The sequence below is a fragment of the Diuraphis noxia genome, unplaced genomic scaffold (genome assembly GCF_037042655.1).
Source record: "Diuraphis noxia isolate RWA-SAM2 unplaced genomic scaffold, SU_Dnox_SAM2 contig0005, whole genome shotgun sequence".
Classification (NCBI taxonomy): domain Eukaryota; kingdom Metazoa; phylum Arthropoda; class Insecta; order Hemiptera; family Aphididae; genus Diuraphis; species Diuraphis noxia.
The window spans coordinates 11,703,009-11,728,122 of record NW_028301715.1 but is presented as its reverse complement, the minus strand read 5'-3'; the positions used below and the strand labels follow the sequence as shown (position 1 = coordinate 11,728,122).

General features: G+C 27.1%; 4 protein-coding genes across 4 annotated transcripts; all 4 read right to left on the bottom strand.

The window, feature by feature from the left end:
- Positions 1 to 122: 122 nt before the first annotated feature.
- On the bottom strand, positions 123 to 3,364 carry LOC107169801 (1,5-anhydro-D-fructose reductase-like). Its single transcript, XM_089229608.1, has 7 exons — positions 2,898 to 3,364; positions 2,489 to 2,677; positions 1,567 to 1,683; positions 1,306 to 1,494; positions 738 to 941; positions 361 to 509; positions 123 to 280 (listed from the first exon to the last, which is right to left on the bottom strand). The coding sequence occupies exons 1-7, from the start codon at positions 2,976 to 2,978 to the stop codon at positions 238 to 240; spliced, it is 972 nt and encodes a 323-aa protein (XP_089085734.1). The 5' UTR covers positions 2,979 to 3,364; the 3' UTR covers positions 123 to 237.
- Positions 3,365 to 5,234: 1,870 nt separating this feature from the next.
- On the bottom strand, positions 5,235 to 8,338 carry LOC107169882 (aldo-keto reductase family 1 member B1-like). Its single transcript, XM_089229611.1, has 8 exons — positions 8,080 to 8,338; positions 7,913 to 8,009; positions 7,639 to 7,827; positions 6,862 to 6,978; positions 6,592 to 6,780; positions 5,802 to 6,008; positions 5,589 to 5,737; positions 5,235 to 5,501 (listed from the first exon to the last, which is right to left on the bottom strand). The coding sequence occupies exons 2-8, from the start codon at positions 7,988 to 7,990 to the stop codon at positions 5,459 to 5,461; spliced, it is 972 nt and encodes a 323-aa protein (XP_089085737.1). The 5' UTR covers positions 7,991 to 8,009; positions 8,080 to 8,338; the 3' UTR covers positions 5,235 to 5,458.
- Positions 8,339 to 12,421: 4,083 nt separating this feature from the next.
- LOC149054903 (aldo-keto reductase family 1 member B1-like) lies at positions 12,422 to 15,103 on the bottom strand. Its single transcript, XM_089229271.1, has 6 exons — positions 14,746 to 15,103; positions 13,622 to 13,789; positions 13,446 to 13,562; positions 13,169 to 13,372; positions 12,744 to 13,099; positions 12,422 to 12,642 (listed from the first exon to the last, which is right to left on the bottom strand). The coding sequence occupies exons 1-6, from the start codon at positions 14,818 to 14,820 to the stop codon at positions 12,600 to 12,602; spliced, it is 963 nt and encodes a 320-aa protein (XP_089085397.1). The 5' UTR covers positions 14,821 to 15,103; the 3' UTR covers positions 12,422 to 12,599.
- Positions 15,104 to 21,555: 6,452 nt separating this feature from the next.
- On the bottom strand, positions 21,556 to 24,924 carry LOC107169883 (aldo-keto reductase 1B-like). Its single transcript, XM_089228917.1, has 6 exons — positions 24,782 to 24,924; positions 22,762 to 22,929; positions 22,576 to 22,692; positions 22,265 to 22,468; positions 21,835 to 22,190; positions 21,556 to 21,755 (listed from the first exon to the last, which is right to left on the bottom strand). The coding sequence occupies exons 1-6, from the start codon at positions 24,854 to 24,856 to the stop codon at positions 21,713 to 21,715; spliced, it is 963 nt and encodes a 320-aa protein (XP_089085043.1). The 5' UTR covers positions 24,857 to 24,924; the 3' UTR covers positions 21,556 to 21,712.
- Positions 24,925 to 25,114: the final 190 nt, after the last annotated feature.

Sequence of the window (25,114 nt, the reverse complement as noted above, 5' to 3'; positions counted from 1 at the left end):
GGCCTGTTGAATATATTACCAATGGTAAGTTAGTATTTCTAAAATTATTTGTCAAGCTCCTTTTTAGTTTTTGATAAATTTAACAGAATATTACTATAAATTATAATAAATGTCTCCAAGAATTATTTTAGAAAACAAATTTTATTTTATTTTATAATTTCTTATTCAAATTATCGCAGTATCAGTAGCTGTTTTTATCAATGTAGATATCTCTAATATTCATTGTTCCTCTAAAGTTCATTGTTCCTCGTTAAATGGATAGTCTTTTAAGTGCATAGCTCTAAACAATAAATTATTTAAATTAAAATAAGAATTTGAAAAATAAATCACACAATTATATTATTCATTATTTAAACTTACGGTTTGAAAAGAACATATCGTTGATTTTGGTTTAATGACTCAAGTAAATCCATTTCTTCCTTGCTCATCTCAAAATCCCACACATCAAAATTCTCTTTTTGTCTTTCTGGATTAGATGATTTAGGTATGACAATAACACCTCTTTGAATCTAAATTCAACAATACAAGAAAGTTTGATAAAAGGATCGGTATATTAAAATCATTACTTGAGGCTGGCATAAAATAGTTTATACACCAGTCACTGTTTGGAACAACTAAAGAATTTAAACAACATTGCATGCTGTCTAACAGAGAAATACGATTAAATTTTTTAATAATTTACTCGAAAAATAAAAATAATAAATAAGATACAAAAATCCTAATTTTTTTTTAAATACCTGAAATCTTATTAATATTTGAGCATTTGTTTTTTTATATTTGTCAGCTATTTGTTTTACAATTGGTTCATCTAAAAGTACTAATCCTTTTGAGTTTGGACCTCTGTACGGTGATCCTAAAGGTCCATAAGCAGTTAATATAATTCCATTACTCTCGCAAACTTCTTTAAGTTTATTTTGGGTTAAATAAGGATGATTTTCAACCTAAAACAAAATAATTATTAAACACAGTGAAACATCCAAATAAAAAATTTTCTATTAACAATTTCTATTTATCAAAATATTTTTGAAAACCAAATTCATTTAATTTTATTAAACAAAATTCTTGATACAAATTTTTTTTTTTGCCATTAAGACTTTGTAACATGAAAGTTTCACTGTGAAAATTTCACCAATTTTAATTTCTAATTTTAAAGTTATTTATTAGTATAACTAAATGAAAATGAAATATCATTAATTTATAAAAGTTTTTTTTCCAATTTTTATTGAACTATTCACCTTTTTGATTATTGTGTTATAGATAATTTTTGAATATTATTATTTGTTTAGTAGTTTCAGTAGCTATTACCTGATTAACAGCTGGTTTTATTGTTGCTATTTCTAAAATTTCTTTCACTTGCTTAATATTAAAATTAGAAATTCCAATTGATTTTGTGAGTCCTAATTGGACACATTGTTCCATAGCCTTCCATGTGTCTAAATAAGAATCGTCAGCGCCAATAAACCGCCCTTCACTATCTTGTGCAATCGGATAATCCTAAAAAAATGATAAACAAATTAATTTCAATTTAACAACTATACCCAAAAAAGTAATATTTAATTTATTCACACTAGTTGCAACTGGCCAATGAATAAGGTATAAATCTAGGTAATCTAAACCCAGTAACTTCAAACTATTCTTCAATGCAACTTCCACGTCTTTAGGATTATGTTTGTTATTCCATAACTAAACAAATAACAATTTTTATATTAAATATATAAATACTATATTTTAATTTATGTATAATAATAAATAACAGTGAACAATTTTTGCGTAGAATAAAAAAAATATGTGAACTATACAAAAACGAAACCAATTCATATAATTGAATAAAAAGGTTTTCATAAGCAATAAAACAATAAGACAATAATTTACAGTTACATATTACACATCATCTTGTCAATGTCAAATAACAAATTAATTGTCTATATAACCTAAATAATGGCATCTGTATCAATATTAGAATTATCAGTTAATTACACTATTATTAGATTAAAAAAAAAATAAGTAAATTATCAGTAATATAAATAACGAATTATTTTTCATGGTTTTTTTTTTTTTTTTTTTATTAACAGCATTCGCCATAAGTTTAGCAAAGAATTGCAAATGTACCTACCTACCTATAATAATATAATATAGTAATAATGATACTGTATCTGTATAGTGTATACTGTATATTATTTAAGTACAAAAAAATAATATGACAAAGTGCTATTTATTTATTATATTTAATCTAGGTATTAAATAAGTAAAAAACAAACACAAGCAAAATTTCTTAACTCGGTAGACCCTGAAATAATGTATATGAGTATATTATATAATATGGATTCCATACATATGCAGTTATGCTTTATTGTTTTATATAGACTTCTGGTACTAGGGCTTCAGTAGTTATGGTTTTAATTAATTGGTAAAAATCAATAAAATGTTTTTAATAAGCACCAACAAATTAAATAATTTCATAACATTGTATTTAATTTAATATACGTACCTTACTAGTAATATATAAATCTTCTCTTTTTATGATTCCTTCTTTAATTTTTTCAGCAATAGCCTTTCCTATGGAATTTTCATTATTGTAAAAAGATGCACAATCAAAATGACGATATCCTATATCAATTGCACTTTTTACTGCATCGTAAATCTCTGTCTGTTCAGATTCTTTTATATCAGGTGTGGTCTAAAAAGTAAAAATTATTAATATTACAACTCAAAATATTCATATGGGTATTATAAAAATAGCCACTTGGATAACAAATATTTTCTAATAGATATACTCAAATGTAAATAGTTTATTCTCAAATAAGATTTGAAACAAACTTGACTTAGTACCTATAATAACCTTAATAAATAGAAAAAAAAAATTAATCTATAAATAGTTTAACAGCATTTTACATTACCTGCCATGTTCCCAAGCCTAAGATTGGACACTGTAGGCCATTGTTGAACTTCACCATTTTCACTAATGTAGACGACGACATAACCGGTATATAAAAATCACTCAATCGCAAGAAATGAGCGTGATACAAAAATTAAAAATGAATGTAATATTTTTATTAAATAATATGATCACCCCAAAGGATAAAGACTATAATGAACAGTCGCTTACAATTAACGACGCCAACAGAGAACTATAGAGTAGGTAACTAAAAATTTAAGTAAGCACTGCGTTGGAATGTTCACACAACGAACTAAATACTTTTTTTTATCTATAAAATATAGAACTAATGGGCAGTGGCTAAATGGCTTATTATTAATTTATTTTTTAATTAACATGAGTCGTACGTCTATCCATACCCCGTCCAGACCGACTGTCTGTGTCATGAAAAAATAATCTTTTTAGTCACGGGTAGTGGGTACTATAGGTATTGGTCAATAGAGAATGATGATCATATTTTGCGATTTGCCAATGACCACTTATCAATCCAGATAAGGCAAGTAACCTCGTAGATCCATATCAAGACCATATCCTATTGCCTATCCATATTTTAAAAGGGGTTTTTATTTTTCAAACATAATTCAAGATTTATGTAAAAAAATATAACTTAATAGGTAGTTGTTGCTATATAGTTATGATTATTGAGATTATACTATTACAGTTTAATTATTTTAGTGATACCTATACATTTCGTTTGTAAAATAGGAACTATAGGCCACATTCAATTTTCATGCCTCAATAAATTAAACAATTAATAAAACATTTATCAGTATATTAAAATTGATTTACACGACGAAAGACATAATAGTGTAAATATCTTTGTACGTCATTTGTTTAAACTTAAAACCATTTTTTTTTTATTCATTACAGACACTTGCCTTCAATATTTTAAATCCCCGGTACAGACCGTTGGGCGAACTCGGCCCATAAGAATTCAAAACTTCTATTTAAAATGGTTTTATACTTCTCGTTTTTTGTCTATTCTAAATCCCTAAAGCTCAACCAATAAACCATATATTTAAATTAATGTAATGTAGGAGTATTATATTTTATTCACCTTCTATACATTATAAAAATTGTCTACATAAACAAAATATTGTTTCTTTTTTTTCGTATCCTTATAGTAATGGTAATGGTATTAATGAGCTTATATTTATTTATCTCAAAAAAATGTTCTGATATTTTGGTCACCTGAAACGTGAATGATAATATTGTGATAAAGACTTTAGTCAACTGGTTTGGAAATCCAAATGAAATCTAAACAGTGGTATAAATGCAATTTTAATTTTAAAATTATTCATATAATTAAGATTATGATTTTTCTGGTTACAGTAATAATATTTTGCATTAATCAATGTGTATTTAAATACAACTTTAAATATGTACATCTATTTTTACGATTTATTTTGCCAATTATTGAGGTATGAACTATTTTAAGATCATAGATTGATGATCTATTAATAAGGCATATGACCTGATAGTCACGATGGAAATGTTAAATTTAAATTTTAAATGATAAATCATTACATACGAAAAACGATTCCGAGCAAAGACAGTAAATTATGTTACTATTAATAATACATTAATAGTTAATACTGTAGGTTACATTAACTTTTGCTAAAAACATTGTATTTTAATATGACTGTGTGTTTATACAGGGAGTTTCTAAAATTCGCCAGATTCACATTTAAATCCAACCAAAATCAGGTACTTTCAAGTAACCACAAATAATAGTTTTACATTACAAAAAAATAACTGAAAGTTTTTCTTAATTTAAATATCCAATTTCATCCAAAATATCAATTAAAAAAAAAAAATCTATGTAACAAAATGTTTTTGAAGTTTAGGTTACAATATGAACTATAAAAAAAAAACCTTGTTTAAAATTGTCTTAATACGTTTTCAACAACAAAATTATTTGCAAATTTTTGTGATTTTTAAAGACTTCTGTCAATACTCAAACTTAAAAAATTTTATTTGCTTCTGAAAAAAATCATACCTATGTATTTTTTATATTATTAAACTGCTATTATAATAACTTATGTAATACTTAACATAAAATTTTCAAGTTTTTTTTTATCATAAGTAATTTTTAAAAAAACTCAAAAATATCAAAATCTAATCATAAAATATTGAATAAGTACAAATAAGCATTTGATGAAAATTTAAATTATTTACTATTATTAATTTTTTAGTTACTACTTTAAGAGAAAATAGTCACATTACTTTAATATTTTAAGTGTTTGTTATATTGTAGCAATAATTTAATTTTGGTTTACACAAAAAAAGAAACCCAGTATAACTACCATAGTACACAACAAGTATTTAATTTACATAGAAATAATTAAATCATTATCAATTTTTGAATATAAAACAAGATTTATTTAGTAAAATTTCAGTTTTGAGTAAGAAATACAATAAAATAATACCAAACAATAAACAAAACTAGAATGCAGTAGTTAACTTATATTTTAATAAGGTTATTAACATTTTAAATTTAATTTTTATCTCAACATTTTCAAATTAAGCTTCATCAACGAATGGGTGGTCTTTCAAATGTTTTGCACTAAAAAAATGAACAGGTTTAATACATCTTTTAATTATTATGTTAAAATATATTATTTAAGAATGTAAAATAATGTTTTCAACTTACGTATTGAATTCAAAATAACGAGCATTTCTGTTTAAGGATTCAAGTAAATCTATATCTTGTGTAGTTAACTCGAAATCCCAGACATCAAAATTTTCTTTCTGCCTCATCGGGTTGGATGACTTTGGTATGACTATAACACCTCTTTGAATCTATTTTTTCCAACACATTACAAGTTACAGACAAATAGAAATAAATAAATAATATAATCATTACTTGGAACTTAATCAATATTTGAGCATTGGATTTCTTATACTTATCAGCTAATTGTTTTACAATAGGTTCATCTAAAATAGCATCTTCTTCTGGTCCTGCCCATGATCTTTTTGCTGATCCTAATGGTGCATAACCAGTTAATAGTATACCATTACTTTCACAAAATGCTTTCAGTTTATTTTGTGTTAAATAAGGATGGCATTCAACCTATAATAACAATTTTTTTTTAATAAATCAATTTTTTGTATACAAAGTGTCCCTCGAGCATTTACCCATTGAGATATCTCCTGAGATAATAAATATATCATAAATCTGTTTTTTTTATTAGACTCACATAGACAAGGGCTATATGTATTTAATTTTTAATTTAATTTAATCTTTTAATTTTTGAAAAAATTAAAATACCTATTTTATAGAGTTTATTTTACTGAAAATGTTGACCTTTCAACATTTTATTTTCATTAATCTTATAATTTTAAATAATTTTTTAGCTTATGGATAAAATGCCAGAAAACTGGTTTTTATTCATGCCGGCAAGTCCCCCTCTACGATTAATGGGTATATTCTCACAGGACACTTAGTATATTATAATTTTTAATCTTGTTCATACAATAAAGACATAATAAATATTTATGGACTAAATAAAAGAAAAAAACTAAAAACCCTGTATAACACCCATTGATTACAATAATTATTATAAAAAAATAGTTTATGTAAAATCATTAAACTCAATCATAGAAATTAAAACAGAACTGAAACATATTATTTCCCTATTTTAACACTATTTTACCTGATTAACAACTGGTTTAATAGTAGCTATTTCTAGAATATCTTTTAACTGTTTAATATTGAAATTTGATACTCCAATCGATTTTGTGAGTCCTTTTTGAACACATCCTTCCATAGCTTTCCAAGTTTCTAAATAAGAAATACCGGAACCTAATAACCGACCTTCGCTGTCAGTAGCATTAGAATCTTCCTAAAATTTAAAACATGATTATAATAGTAGAGGTAAACAAATTTTGATTTTAAGTTATCTATATATTAAAATATTATTTACACTAGTTCCAAAAGGCCAATGGATAAGATATAAATCGACATAACTTAAACACAGATCATTCAAAGTATTCTTCAATGCTTCTTCTACCAGCTCAAATCTATGCTTATTGTTCCACAGCTTAAACAAATTAAACAAGTTAAGCAGACAACAAAAATAAAAATATCTAAGGTTTCAAACAAATTCATTAGATTAAGCACAATTCAAATTTAAATTTTACAATTTACTAATAAGTTATTATTAAATAACTTTTGTAATTGATTTTAAAATTAGTTTAATCATTTCTTTCTCCCAGATGCAATATTACGTCCATAACATTAACATAATTCACCGTTCCAGACATATTATTACATTTCTGTATTTTATATCATTTTCCGTTAACCATACAATCTTAAGAAACACTGTTTACTATTAAAAAAATGCATTATATTATATTATTATGTGATATGCAAAGGTAGCAGAGCATAAATAATGTAGAAGTAAAGAATGGTTAGGTTCGATTAATTTCTTAGTAATTAAGAATAATTACTGATTATGCATATCATCATGTGATTGGAATTATTACCAATGTCATATTTTCATCAAGATATTTGTAATCTGTTATTTGTCTCCAACATTATAAAATTAATGTATTTAGTACCTTAAAAATGTTGTTTCTCGTTTTACAGATAATTGTAAAAGTATTGGCTAAACTTAGTATTTATTTTAAACAAATTTTATATCCTTATCGTAATTTAAAATATTTATAAACATTTTTATCAATACATTGCCACAACATACCTTACTAGTGATGTATAGTTCATCTCTTTTAATTACACCTTCTGAAATTTTATCATTTACAGCCTTTCCCACCAATTTTTCATTGTTATAAATGGCCGCACAGTCAAAATGACGATATCCTATGTCAATTGCACTTTTTATGGAGTCGATGAGCGCAGCGTGAGTAGAGTCATCAATAACTGATGACGCCTGGAAAAATGAATGTTTTTAAAATGCCACAGTCAAAACTACAAAATAGAAATTCGACATTTTCGTTAATATAATAATATATTACCTGCCAAGTTCCCAAACCTAAGATTGGATATAGCTGACCGTTATTGAACTTCACCATTTTTGTCAAATTCGATGCCATATTTGAAGTATCTACTGGCCTAAATGGTAATCATAAAAAATAATTTTTAAAACAAAAATTTAGCAGTACAATATAACTGTAATACTTACTGTGGAAAATATATGACCTGTAGCAGTAGTTAGTGGCACTATAGTCACTGGTTGATGGCTATTGGAGTTTCGCACTTTTGAGTGATGTTGCATAAGTTGTGTATTATATTATAAGACTGTCAATACTCATTACTCAATATTCCAGACGTCCAAAGTAATTGGTAATTGAGTAGCTACTAAATTATTAACTATTATTATACCTATTACCTACTATTTATATGGTGATAATTATTGATAAGCCAGTTGAGTAGACCACAAGTCAACAAAAATGTACCAATGGGCAACGGGTTACTAATTTACTATACCTATTCGTATATCATATTAATATGATTTGTTCCGTAATCCGTAGTCATATGTTTGACGATAACGTTTCCCCGCGCGTACTTTATTAATATTCTTCATAATATTTTCTTGTCGTGTTCCATATTTTCATTTTCTGTAATTATTTCGATTATTGTTATTATTTATATATAAGCAATAGGCATAATATTACTATTGTAATCACTTTCCACTTTCCAGTAGTTATTGCAAAGGTTAGGTTATTCTCGTCTCTAACTCTCACTAGTGACTAGTCTCATTTCTGACTTCTCAGACGGTCAAACCGCAGACTAGGCCACTAGGGTGACACGTGTATAAGGGAGGATGTGGGTGCGTTAGATTCTTTGACAGGCATTTTTCAAAATTTTATTAAATTGTGTTCTTAGCGTTATAACTTACAAGTTACTGTAGGAAACATAAAAAAACGGGTTAGTGGGTAACGCTCAGCTGTACAGTAGGCTACAAGCGGGTCTCTGTAATGGATCGTGTTAAATTTGAATTCAATAATATAACATCATTTTTTACGAAAAACGATTTCGAGCGATTACGCCTATGATATTTTATATTATATTGTTATTGTTATTGTTACTATTGTAGCCAATAGGTTGAATTAATATTGTTAGCATATTATTATATTTGTAAATTTTAATATTATAGGTATTTTAAAAGTTTTAACTACCTACCCACGGATAATATTTTGAATTACAACAATATACCTAACTAAAATCGTTATTCTTGGACTCTTGGTTATTTAATACCTATTATGTAATTTCGACCAAATTTGAACTTCAAAACAGTTTTAGGTACAAAAAACTGTTTAATATATTATATACTTTTTGGATATTTTGGCTACATAACTAACTATTTATATGGAACCTTGTTTTAAATTTTCAATCCTTATCTATAAAAGTTAAACGCACCTATTATACATTTTTAACTATAGGTACTAAATAATTTGTAAATTTTCAATTTAATACATTTTGTCAAAATCTATGAGCTTTAAATGCTTATTGTTCCTATGTATTTTCAATATTTTTCAACTGCTATCGTAACGATGTTTCCTAACCTTGTTGTTATAAGATGAACATTAGGGGTATACATTTGAACATTTCAAGTACTAGACTACTACAGTCATTTATTTTTGAATCACAAATAATATGATAACGATAAATAATGGTAAAATAGTAAATACTATTTTGTAATGAATTCAAATTATGTAAAAAAATATATATATATATTATGAAGACCATTAATACTTCTCAAGAATTGAAATTGTGAGCTTTTACTATTGGAAAAATTGCCCTGTTTATTCATAATATTGTTTTCAATGCCCAGTAGTAGGTATTGGGCTACTTACATATATTTAATAAAACTATTAAATAATTGATAAGTTTTTATGATTTATTTTGTATTTGTTTTACGCACATTTTCATTTTTTCAGTTGCTTCTATACGTCCTATTAATTATTATGGCTATTAGAAGTACCAGTTATTAGTATTATCACAGATTATATAATATTATATTATAGTTTTATATAATCTGTGGTATTATGAAACATCAATTATCGATAAAAAAAAAAAATATGTGTAATAATTATCGTTTCGGTTAACACAAATAACACGTCACAACAATTTTAAAATTTTACAGAAATACTAATTAATTGTACATTCTAGGTACCCACTGACTTGTTATTGTATTTTAATGAATGCATTTCAACTTTCAAGGACTCGTAAACTTTAGTTATAGTTCATATAATAATTAATAGGTTATAGGTAGTCCGTAACACCGTAACCACTCTTATAGACTATAGGTTATTCCCCATCATATCTTCAATATTTTTACGTATTAATCATAGGTGCAATTTCAACTTTTGACTGGTGGCGGGGGGGGGCTTAATATATTAAAAGACAAGCAGACATTTATAATATAGCATTTTAAAATTGTATGTCCTACATTTTTTTTTTTTGGGGGGGGGGAGGGGTAACCCTCTCAATCCCTCCAACCAATTTGTGCTTATGATATTAATATTAATTTTTGAATGAATTTGAGTTCCTACACCCTACACAACCCCTAATAAGTAGTAGTTAAATTTCAATCAAATTCATAGAATTGTCTTAAAAAAATTACAATAAATGTAAAATATTATAAATTTATTATACTTAAAAATATTTTGTTTTAAAATTCAGCAATAGAATTTTATGATTATTTAGTCTAGGAAAGAGAAGAACATAGGTGCTCGAAGGAATATTATGTTTTAAGTCTTATAAAAAAAAAAAAAAATAACCAGATGTAAAATTATATAGTTGGAACATATTATTTATAATGGTGATTAATAATTATCAATACATATTATTATGATTTGTAGCCATTAATTAAATATAATTTAAAAAAAAATAATAATTTTAATATCAGCTGATAAAGTAAGTACCTAACCTTCTTAAAAATATATCTCCTACTATTTATTTTAATTAGTTATTGATAATTTTACATTTAACATTTATAGGCATAACTATGAAAATTATATTGGTTACTGGTTAGAATATTTAGCCTTGAACGTTTAATCTAGTTTTCGTGGTTAACAATCAAACAAATCAGAGGACTTATGATGAATATTATTTTCCATTTTTAAAATTAATTTTTTTTAACAATGGCTTGCATGGTATCGGCCAGCCGTAATACTTTTGAACACATTTTATGGGTTTGGTGTGGGGTTAGGGTAGATTGGTTCTTGAATCATTTTTTTTTAGTTTCATTAAGTGCCATGTATGAGGTGGATTTATGAAGAGGTACCTATTTGACACATTACCGGTTCAGAAGTTATGTCCTATTTATTAACAAGAGTACTCACCTATTCTTATAACTGCAGGGAAAATAAAAATGGAAAAACAAGGCAATATGCCAGTAAAATATCTTCAAATTATGTAGATACCAATCCACTACCTATTTATGTGTTATTGCATAAGTAACATCAAGTGACATCAAAAATGAGTGTTCAGATACATCACCACATTAAAAATAAAAATAATACTATGTGGATGAATTTAATTTATACATTATTTTACTTTTATTATATTTGCTAACTAGATAATTAATTACTAACTAGATACAACTAACAGTAAATAAATATTCTAAATTGAATTATAGTATTTATGGTATAACTAAATAACTATTAGTTAAGGTATAACTAATTATAGTATTTATGGTAAAGTAAAAAAAAAAAAAATAACTAATACATTAAATTAATATATCATAACATTTAACTTTTTTAACTGAATCAAAGTTTTAGTAAGCACATTGAAGTAAGCTCTTCTTAAATCTATGAATGTAAGTAAAAATATGTATTTAAATTCAATACAAATAATACAATATTCATAAACTTTTCATAAAATTTTAAATTAATAAAATGTTATGTTACACCTCATCTCGCTCCTCCTTAATTGGCTTAAATTCAAAAAATCATTTAGGTAAATATTTGTGATAAATACTAAAATCTAAATGGAAAAGTTTCAAAAATTAGCTACTTTAATTATGAAATATATGACAAAGCTTTAAGGTTAAATTTGAGTGGTCGATTTAGTAAGAGCTATACATACTAATAGTATTTGTATGTATGTTTGATAAATTATGTATAATGATCATGTTATGGTTAAGCATTTGGTTATAAATGTACATCTTTCAATCTTTGTAGTTTGAACCTATTAAATTGATATAATTCTCAGATTATTTTACATGTCAATCTCTATTTCAGTTATAATAAACAAATTATAAGTTTTATCGTAGTTTTGAAATACATGCACAAGAAAACATTAAAACCAAAATAATAACCACTTAGTTTTACTAATCAAAATAAATTATTTTAAAAGTTTAAAGTAACATTTAAATATCTATTAAATATACAAATCATTTTCCTGACATTAAGGTCATTTAAATTTAAATCAATGAACTACTTAGAATAATATATGAAAATAAATTTACTTATTATTTTTTTTAATTACCTATACTGATTATCAAATAAATCGACTAATTATTGCATATCAATTGTTTTTATTACGTGTTTTTTTACAAAAATGATTATATATTATGATGTGTATTACATGAAAATCCATTAAATTAAGTATGAAATAATATGTTATATTTTTTAAATAGTATAGTAACAAAATTAAAAATTATTAGTTAATTGCAGAAATATTTTTTCATTAATATTAATATTCATCATGGAATGGATAATCCTTGAAATGACTATTCCTGCAAAAAAAAAATAAAAAATGAAGGCGTATAGTTGATTTAAACTATAAATAATAAAACCTAGTTTTATATTTTTAAATAAACCTGAACTTTTAACATACCAGTTAAGATGAAGAACTCTGCCATTACAATCAAAAGTATCAATCGCATCTATATCGCCTTGTTCTAATGCAAAGTCCCATATATCAAAATTTGATTCAATGCGACTCTTGGTCACAGATTTTGGAATGACAATAATGCCTCTTTGTACTTGATATTTAATCAAAATTTGAGCAGTAGTTTTACCATATTTTTTTGCAATAGCTACAATTTTGGGGTCTTCCAAGAGTGATGGATCTTCTGGCTTAGCCCAAGGCCTGTCTGGAGATCCTAAGGGACTGTATGCAGTTATAAATATGTTTTTTTGTTCACAAAATTCTTTTAATTTTTTTTGATTCAAGTATGGATGGCATTCAATCTAAATAAAAACAAATATAAAGTATTTATATAACATTTAAAATTTTATATATTTAATAAATATTTATACTTGATTAACAACTGGCTTTATGGTAGCTATATTTAGTATGTTTTCAATTTGTTTCTTATTAAAGTTTGATACACCAATTGACTTGACAAGACCTTTTTTAACCAAGTTTTCCATTGCTGTCCATGTTTCTATATAAGAACCAGTTCCTTCAAGTGTCACTCCATTAGCATCCTTTGGGAACCATTCATCTTCTAACTTGCCTTCCTAGTAATGTAAACAATTAATTGTTAAAGGTATTTAGTGGTCATTAACTATTTTTATTTGATTTTGATCATACCTTAAAAGCCATAGGCCAGTGAATTAAATATAGATCCAAATATTCAATTTGCAAATCAGATAAAGTTTTTTTCAATACTGTTTCAACATAATCAGGTTGATGAAAAGTGTTCCACAGCTAAAAATATAGTATTTTTTAATTATTTTAATTCATGAGAAATTAGTAAATACTCTTACTTTACTAGTAATGAATAAATCTTCACGTTTAACAACACCTTCATCAATTTTTTGCTTAATAGCTTTTCCTATTTCTTTTTCATTATCATAAACCAGAGCACAATCAATATGTCTATATCCTGTATCTATAGCAGCTTTGACTGCTTCTTCAACTTCACCAGGCTTTGACTGTAATTATAAAAACTGTTAATTATGCATTTTATATTTTTAGTAATCATTTAGTGTTTTGTTATTTAGGTAGTTGATATATTATTGTCTTTTAAGATTATAGTTCGACAAGTAAACAGTATAATAATTTTAGGTACCTATATTAGATTATAATTTATATTATTATGTTAATGTTTGATATATTAATTTTATAATTTATTATTTAGCACCAATATAGGCATGTCCCGAACTCTTGTGTAGCCGTGTAGGTCGCATAAGCTATATTATATGAATGTGAGGCTGGATAAGTTTGTAAATTAGTACGGTTCCCAAATTTAAAATAATAAAGCATTATCATTGTCTTGATGCGAGTACTGAAAATAATAACTAATAAAAATATAAATTGAAAAAAAATATTTTCAATATTAAAAAGTAACAACAATTATTCATATCACATTTACGCATGTAATAATAGTGACAAGTCGTAGACATACCTATGTCTATATTTTTATATTTTATATGATAATATAATGTTTGTAAAAGTAACCAAATCATTAAGAAATATTTTTTTTCAATTTTCAGTGCCGGCAAAAATATATCTATATAAGTGGGTAGATGGTATCATAATAACATCAAGCAAGTACGTACCTAACTATTTAGAGTATAGCATACTTAATTTATAAATGTAGAAAGACTACAACTTTAAATATCATAGTTTTTAGCTATACACATTAAGATGTAAAAATAGGACCTATTCCTATTGTTATTCGTATTTGGGGATAAAATAAAAATGTAAATTGATTAAAATGTTTGAAAAATGTAAATACCTATCATTTAAGTTGAAGTACCTAGGCATTTACAGCTAATTTAAAAGTAATAGCACAACTTGTATACAGGTATTAATTAGAATTAAGTAACATTAAATTAAGATGTACCTAGGTAAGTACTATCTGTTTTTTGATTAATTTAATATTTACCTTCCATGTTCCAAATCCTACAATCGGATACTTCTGACCGTTATTAAATGTGATGAATTGATTTTTTGATGCCATCGTGTTTGAGATTTATATACTTCTAGTTTTGTGTAAAATTTTCAAGTGAATCGACAACAAAATCCTCCTAGTAAGTGAAGCACAAAATAAATCTTTAAGTGGTTGTAGCCTGTAGGCCGCTGTTACACTAATATAATATAGTAATGTTGTGCAACAATGACGGTGGTCTGAATTGGACGCTTAGATATGATTATCTTATTATAAGAATATTATAATTTTGTAATGTTGCATACAATATATTATTATTATTATTTAGCTGGTCTGTGTCTGTAGGACTGGATAGTGGATAACAAAAAAGAGCCGCCCAGCCGGCTTACCCCCACTCCTGTTCCTATATTATTGTCGTTTAATCGCCAGTTGGTGTACTGTAATTTACTCATCATAGTGATTATATTTTCATAATTCATTCGGCGCCACATATTATTATTTATTTATTTCATATTATTTACCTTGTAGTTTTTGCCATGACAATAGACTAAAAACAAAGTCAATATTATGTTTCATCGACCATAGTTGTAGTAGTTATTAATTTATTATATATTTATATAATTATACAGTTATACTTTATACTAGTAAGTAAGGACTAAAACTAACTGCGTGACGACATTTGTCTTTTCGTGAGTGCTTAGTTGCTTAGTAGGTAGTTACTAAAATAAGTAAAATATAATTAATATCCATATAGGTAACTTTTATATTTTATTGATATTATTTCAAACAGTAGGTAACAATAAGCATTTAAGTATAAAAACATTTAACTAACCAATTCGATCATTTCTTTTTACACAGATTATCGTCACAACACAATGATATAAGAACTCGATGAATAAGTAATCAATCAATATCATTATTATTTTCATATTATAGTCTAAATATAATATATATGACAAAAATTAGACTACAATATGAAAATAATAAAAGTATTGTGTGATAACTTAGACATTGAGTGCCTAACGCCTAAGTCACTGTGTAGGTAGGTATGACGGATAATAGGTGTAAAAAGAAATTAAACAATTGGTTAATTTAATATTGTTTGTGTGTCTTCAACGAATTCTCTTTAATAATTTTGACGATGTCCATCCTTCTTGTTCTCCAAGGAAATGGTCATAGATGAAATTAAAATATAATGTTATGTATTTATTGATGAAAAAAATAGAAATTAATAAATATCGTAAATAATCATACCCATAAAAATAATTTAGGGCCATAATGCTGATTTTTACCTTTGCCTCTTTTTTTGTTGGTGCTGTAAAGTATAAATTAATACCAATAATAACTGATTATTTTATAAACATTTTATCTGAGTTTACATTATAGGTAGGTATATGAAATATTTAAAGTAATGAAAAAAAGTATTAAAATATTAGTTGTTAATAGAAGTATGTTACAATATAACAAATTACCTCGTGCAACAAAAGCTTTTTTATGTACCGTACTTACCGTACTAACGGTCTAATTTTGTCCTGGGTGCCAAATCTTAACGGCACAGCCTGGTTACATGCATTTATATCATTCACCAAACTATCTATTTTATCTAATTAAATTGAATTGTACATGCTGTTAATGCCTTATAATAATCAATAACATATATTTAAAACTATATGATACGGCACGCACGCTAAATGCGCTGCTGTCTCGTAAAAATGAACTCGTTATTGGTATTTGGTAAATAATAATCCTTTTATTTCCGTGTAAATATAATATTATGTACAAAAATGAGGAATCGGGGACCGATGGCTTAGCGGTCTTCGAAACCTTGAACAAACATGGGAACAACGTTGTTTCAATATATAATAAATACTATAGCTCGTAGTATGTACATAAATTGGGCGGGGAACGAGTTCTGATCACGCCGGGGCCGCTTATGAAAGTGGCATCCGTTCCGTGAGTCTCATTCGGATAAGTGTGACCTAAACAATATAGAGGTTGTCCTGAAAAGGACGATTTTGGTTCCACGGAGACTAGTCCTAATCGGCGTGGAGTATCCGTCGGTAGGTCATTGAGTCGACTTCAGGGTTGTGTGTCGCTGGTGTGCAACTGGCGGTCGTCGGGGTTGGGCATCAGAAACGATAACGTGCAGCATAAGCCTGCAATTAAGTGGATCGGTCGTAAAATGGCCGTTATATATGCCACTTGGGGACAATAATAATATAATAATATTATAACAATCGGGATGCGCTTCAGGTATGCCGCTGGTGGCACCTGATTGCACGGCTGCATACTATAGTTGCGTCCCGAAAATATTTACGAAAAAAGGTCTAATCCGAATTGCGGCCCGAGTTTATTTTGGGTACAGACGAGTCGCGGCCCGGGTTTTTTCAATTCTAGATAATTTAATCTTAACCGAAAGACCTATCATGCAGTGACTTGTATACTTTATATGTACGCCCTGATATCTTCAACGGATGTAGAACGAAGTTTTTCTCGATTTTAGAGTATATTTACTGAAAATTTAAGTCTTTAGTAGTCAACTGTAATTCTTCAGGTAACTTTGAAATATTAAAAAATTTATTATTAATTATTATTAATTTATTTTAATTTATTATTGTTCATGACTTTTTATTTAGATGAGTGAATGTTCAAAATGCAACATCCTATTTTATACAAAATACATAGCTAAATAACTACATTAGGTATACATCAATTATTTCAAATAGATATATATTTAATACATTTTTTTGTCCATATTACTTATTTAATGAATTATATATATTTGTCCTTTTTTAAATTAAATAAATTTAATTAACATGCATTTTTGTTAGCATATTTTTGCATATTTGAATGAAAATCAATGCATATTATAACATAATAAAATATAATTACATACATATAATTAATTTAATTTTTAACTCCGGGACGCAATTCATAGGTAACTCAAAAAAACTCGGGCCGCAATTCGTATGCATCCCAAAAAAACTCGGGCCGCAATTCGGAAGAAATTTTTACCGCGGGACGCAACTAGTAGCCACCCGATTGCACTATTATGTTTTGACAGTTGAGGGTTAGGATGAAGACTGATTTAAGTTTTGTAGCTGCACCGTTATTATATATAATAATATAATGCATTTATGGGGAATTCCGGTGCCGGTTGGTTGAGTGACGAGAGAATGTCGCACTTTTGCAGTGGTGCGTGCGTTTTTCGCTCATCAGCCTCTTGTAACAGGTGGGTTACCCTGGCACCCCAGTGTTCGAATTATTTGTTATTTTTTTTACCATTAATTCTACTATAATTTGTACCAATTTGTACCGTAAATTTCAGAATTTGTACCAAAGTATTTCCCCCGGAAAAATCGATTTTCCGCTGGGGTGCCAGGGTAACGTTACACCAGCACCCCCGTTGCTAAAAAATGGACTTTTAACAATTTTTTTTACCATTAATTGTACTATAATTTGTACCGATTTGTACCATAAGTTTCAGAATTTGTACCTAAGTATTTCCCCCGGGAAAATCAATTTTCCGCCGGAGCGCCAAACGTTACACCAGCACCCCCGTTGCTAAAAAATGGACTTTTAACAATTTTTTTTTACCATTAATTGTACTATAATTTGTATGAAATTTTGAGAATTTTTAATAATAGTTAATTATTAAATATTCGATTTGTAAGTGTTATTAGTCAAACTTCGTTAAATAAATTTATTTTTATTTTTTATCAAATCGCATACGTAGAAATATAGAATATACCATTGCACCGTGCTGACTGTAATTTTATTTAGGTACCTCCACATATCCGTTTGGCGATAATATTAAATTATTTATAAATTAATAATTCCTATGTTATAATATACCGTGTGATTCTTTTATCATTGAACAATCATTATTTCAAAAATTACTAATGTTTTTGGAAATATTTTTTTACATAGTTTCAAGTTGTTCAAAAACAAACGTTTTTAAAAAAATTTATTTTAAAATATTTTTTATCCTTATCATTTTTTTACTTTTTTGAATGACAACATAAAGTTTTAATTATTTCATATTCCAAAGCAGAATATTTTTCTAAGTATTTTGATTCATAAAAATTGAATTTAGGACGAGTAGTTTACCCAGCAAAATGTTTGTCCACTACGACTCCGCTTGTCTAAACTTTATAAATACTTATAACTCATAAACTACTCCTCCTAAATTCGATTTTTATGAATCAAACTACTTAGAAAAATATTCTGCTTTAGAATATGAAATTAAAACTCTATGTTGTCATTCAAAAAAGTAAAACACTTAAAAAATGATAAGGATAAAAAATATTTAAAAATAATTTTTTTTTATAAAAACGTTGGTTTTTGAACAATTTGAAACTATGTAAAATAATATTTTCTAAAACATTAATAATTTTTGAAATAATGAGTGTTCAATGATAAAAGAATCACCTGGTATAATACTTGTAGGATTTAAAACTTTAATACAATTATAAACGTACATTTCGCCAGCCCCCCAAGTATGATTTTTGAATTTTTTTTTTGTTTTGCTAAACTTTAGTGTGCCATTATAGAGTGAATTTGTGTGACTAATTTCAGAATTTGTGCGATACTGGTTTAACCGTAAATTCAAAAATATATAAGGGGGCTGGGGAACAACGCTACACCCGCACGTGTTGTCTTCGTCTAAGTGCATAACATGGCAAATTTTACGTTCAGCAGATCACGTTTAACTCCATTAGTTTGAAATTTAGAGTGAATTGAAAAATGAAGGGTAACATCGTAATCGAGGGTTTCTCATGGGATTTTCATTTTTATTTTATGAGCATTTTAAAATTGTAAATTGTTTTTATATCTTAAATTCCTCATAAACCCTCGATTACAATATTACCTTTAACTTTTATAAGAGGTCAATTCACTCTAAATTTTAAACTAACGGAGTTAAACGTGATCTGCTGAGCGTAAAATTTGCCGTGTTACGCACTTGTAAGACGAAGACAACACATGCGGGTGTAGCTAGCGTCCTCTTAACCTCAACACCGAATAGCAATTTACCTCCAGAGTGACGTGCACAGTTAATCGCCAAAAATCAGCTGTTCGGCATAGGAACTATAGGAACTGGGAAGAATGACAACTACACCGATTTCAGTGTATCCATATAATCCTATCATATATAATATTATAATGGTAGTTTCAAGTTTGGGTACTTGGTGAGTGAAATTAGGGGTTTTGTTTTTAATGATATACCTACCTGAAAGTTTTATACTTATTAGGTCGGTCATTATATTATGCTCTGCCCCTATACCCTCGTAAATATTTAATATTTAATATTACACTCCCGATGAAAGTTAATGTATATATATATATATATTATATATACACTATTATAGTATATATAATTTATAAAAGTTTGTGTTTCTAATTTGTATCCATACCTACCTATAGATAGAAATATACATACCTATTTCTTCTAAATTTCTAACATGTTTATTAATTTAGCTGTTTCCAACATGCTATTAGTTGTTATTTTTATCACTACCTAGGTGGTAACAATACGAATAATGAATATTATTAATGTAATAAAAAAACAATTGGTACCTAACGTGTAATGAAACTAAAATATGAGTGGCCTGCAAGACTTGAGTCCAATTTTTATTAACATAATAGTATAGTATGAAATACCAGTTACAAAATGGTTGTTATAAAATAACTCGCTTAAAATAATTCAAATAATTAATGCCTGCAAGGCGAGATGAATCCGTCTCTATAGTCTATACGGTTGCCAACTGTTCGGATGCCTTTGCGGCGTTGCCGAGTGTGAGTACGAAGCGCCGACAACCAGATAACTGACAGAGTACACTATTCAATAGTACGTTTGTACTAAAGTACGGAGAGCCCACTGTCTAGCGTCTTGTACTCTATAAAAGTGTCTAGCCGGCGTCCGACAGTCATTTTATCCTTGAGTAGTAAAAAATTATCAAACCAGTGTTACCAATGTTAAAACTTAAGTGTCGTCGTTTCTGATCAAGGGAACGACTACTTTTGACAATAACACACTATCAACTTTGAGCAATACTTCTACGAGTGTTTTCGTGTTGAAATTATTATCATTGATATATTATTCTTATATTATCTATGATTATTATGCCTTTATGCCTCCAACGTGGATTAATCCACGTCGAATGCCTCCTTAAACCATACACCTACCATAGCCAACAGTCATACCGTTAGTAAAAATTAGTAATTTATTTCTACTTTGTCAGTTTTGCAGTTTGATAAAAAATAAAACGATTTCTGCCTAAACTGGGTTATTTTATTTTGTCCAAGTGACTAAGTCCAAGTCCAACTATACCTAACTGTATTTTCTTATTACTGTATAATAATGGCTGCTTTAAGTGAAGACGTATCTTTATAAATCGATTTTCGATTCAACGAAGTAGAAACTCAAACGACAGGTGGTGTATATTTTGAAGCCTATCTGCGACGCCGCATGGTCATAATGTGATATAATGATTGAAATGCATTAAAATAATATTATAAGATTCAGAAAACAATAATAGTGAAATCTAGGCTCATTGCAAATACAAACTTCAAGAAACTGAGAGATGAATTTTGAATTTTTACACCCAAACGTTAAAATATTTTATATGCGCATATTTAAAAATGATTTTTTTACAATAATTTGTCGTACTTATAATTGAATGGGAAAAACGAAATTAATACCTACATAAAAAGGTTTTCTTTCAACATTAAAATACTCAAAACTAAAAATCATATTTTATTTTAAAAAAAAATACAATATTATATTCTAAAAATATACTACGTAGATCGGAATGTTATTTCTTTTTTTTTATTGGAGTAGGTACATTAATAAATAAAATAAACTATTGTTCGTGCTTATTTAGTGATAAAATGTATTTATGTGCACCTAATAAAATTCAAAGTACCTAACTAAAAATTTACGGTTTTCAACTACAAGTTTAATTTAATATTCATCAATGAATGGATAATCCTTAAAATGCATGTTCCTAAAAAATATATATATAAATAATTTTAAATGTTAGTGAATGCACATTTGAAAACATGTTTTAATTAGTAAGTAAATACCCTTTCATGTGCACAAAACGACCATTGCAATCGAATGCATCGATTTGATCAATATCCTCTTGTTCAAGTTCAAAGTCCCATACCTCAAAGTTGGATTCAATACGATTCTTAGTAACGGATTTAGGAATTACCATAATTCCCCGTTGAATTTGGTATTTTATCAATATCTGAGCCGAAGTCTTATTATATTTTTTTGCGATTTCCATGATTTTTGGATCTTCTAAGAGAGTCGGGTCTTCAGGTTTTTTCCATGGGTTATCTGGACTTCCTAGTGGACTGTATGCAGTTAATATTATATCATGTTCATCACAAAATTCTTTTAATTTTTTTTGAGTTAAATAAGGATGGCATTCGACCTATAAACAACAAAAGAGTATTAATGATACGAACTTAAAAAATTCAAGACGAAATATAAGTTTTGTGGGTATACTTGGTTGTTTACAGGTTTCACGGTAGCTACATCTAATATATCTTGAATTTGTCTTTTATTAAAATTTGATACACCTATCGATTTGGTGAGACCATTTTCTACCAATTTTTCCATTGCTTTCCATGTATCAATATACGAACCATTTCCTTCAATTGTGGCGCCATCATCGTCTTTTGGAATGAAATCATCATTTAATCCACCTTCCTAATTATTATTATGTAACAGTATTTTTACTATACGACGTATATATTGGTACACATATTATTGGTAAATGGTAGTATTTTTAAACATTATATTAATACATTACGTACTTTGAAAGCCATAGGCCAGTGAATCAAGTATAAATCCAAATATTCAACTTGCAAATCTGATAAAGTTTTTTTTATCACAGTTTCAACAATATCAGGCTGATGAAAAATATTCCATAACTGAATACAGGTATAAAATGTATTATATTATAATAATATTTTATTCAGAGTCGAAAATGTAATTATTACTTTACTAGTAATGAACAAATCTTCACGAGCTACTACACCTTCATCAATTTTGTGACTAATAGCATCTCCTATTTCTTTTTCATTACCATAAAACATTGCACAATCAAAATGTCTGTAACCTGTATCAATTGCAACTCTCACTGCTTCTTCAACTTCGCCAGGTTTTGACTTTGTTATAAAATTATAATAGATCATATATATATTCACATCTCAGATTGTATATTTTTAACTAAGCAGTAAGCATGAAATTATAAACTATAAAAACATTTATTAACATTACGTGACAGGTTTACTTACTGTCTTACCTGATCTAAATAAAAATAACCATATTATGTTATACGGCAAATTACGTTAGATCTGATTTACAGCCGACAACTCATACGTTATTCACCGGTCATAACCACTATTTGCCGACAAATGTTGGAATTATCGTAATTTTTTTTTAGGGAATCAAATTAAAAACCGTATGAAAGGAGAAATGTTGATAGTAACAAAATTAATTGGATACGTGATATTTATGAATTACGGTTATAGTTTTCTGCGGCTGAACGAGTCCGGTTTTTTCGTTATATTTAGGTACTAATTATCTAGCGAGTTATGAGACATTTTAAAATTTGTAAGCTTATTCCTATGCGATTCACTTTAAGATTATAATATTCTTACTTAAAATTTGCTATGTTATGTACTTGTAAGATGGGAATGTGGGGGTAACACATTCTATCAAAAAGTTTTATAAGGTCTGAATTATCGATTGAAAATCAGGTCTTTTTTTAAATGCAGAGCGATCATTACTGATGTAGTGATGTTTTCATTAGTTTCCGGGGTAGGAAGATAAACTAACAAAAATTTCAAAAAATTGTGAAATTATTATTATACATCTGTAACAGGTACCTACCTAATGACCTAATATTACCGACAAGTTCAACAAAGGACATAGGGCCTTAAGATTTTCCCCTGTTATGTTTATTTAACAAGTGCTAAAAAGTGGACATGAAATAATTAGGAATATCTTTTTATATCTAATCGAATTTGTATAGTCGCAATACCATAGTTGAATAAAATATAGGGGTGCCATTAATATTAATGATATGCACATCCATCTTAGAGGGCCAATAACTTATTTTTTTAAGGTAGGTATCGTTATAATCAATATTTATAATCGTAATAATGAGTATATTTATTCTAAAGTCGATTTTCATTCATCATAGATACTTTTCTAAATCAAAAATACTTTGTAGTTATAATTGTTTTACGCATACAATAATTGTATTATGGAATATGTACAATGGGTAGTGATGGATTAATTAAATAACTAATAAGAGAATTAAGTCTAAGTGTCTAACTATAATCTATATGATACATAATACGTATATCTATGTCGTTAATATTATAACTAATACAATAAATAATTCATATACCTAAGACAATAGTGCATAGCGTCTTATGTTGATTACCGTTTACGCTACTGTATACATCGATTATATTATAAATTAGTAAAAATAATAACTTTTTAAATCACGAGGTTTTTGATGTTTAGGATATTTGGACCCAAAGTCTTAAGTTATACTTTTAAAATAATTTTTCTAATATTTTATGAAGAATCTCAATGAACTTAAGTTGTTACTATGTTTCACATGCGAAAAATAATGTTAATAAATATTGATGGGGTGACGTTATTTAAACGTTTAAAAATGAGTAAAATTCATATTACATTACTTAATCAAAATAATTACAATAAATCAATAAAAAATTCTTAATTTTTTCAATTTTTATTAAAGCTCTGATGACAAGGTTTAAAAAATTATTTTTAAAATTGCAATAGTATCTACAATATTCACGTTAAAATTTATATATATAATATATATGTATAACATTTAAATTGTTCGTGTATTTTTGCTTAATTTGAATGTTTAATTTTATATAATTATGATTTTAATCGAAAAAAATCAACAAAAAAAATCGGTTACTTATATACATTTTTTTGAGAAAATATTTTTAAATAATCTAATATAATAATTACCTTCCATGTTCCAAAACCTAAAATTGGATATACTTGTCCATTATTAAATGTTACAAATTGATTATTTGATGCCATATTGCAGTGTATAATAGTACCAATTTAGTTTTAGATTTTGAAAGCAACTACCTTTAATGTTTTCAATGAGTTTACAAAGTGTAATGTTGAAATAATTCAACGTAACAGTGGAATGTAAAACGCCTTGGTTTAGAATAATGATAGACTGAACAATGAACAGTGAATACAGGCATTTTTATTGTTGCCATTATTCATTTTACAATAAGGGTGGAGAAATAAATTTCAAGTCTTATTAGTATTATGTTGTATAACTGATAT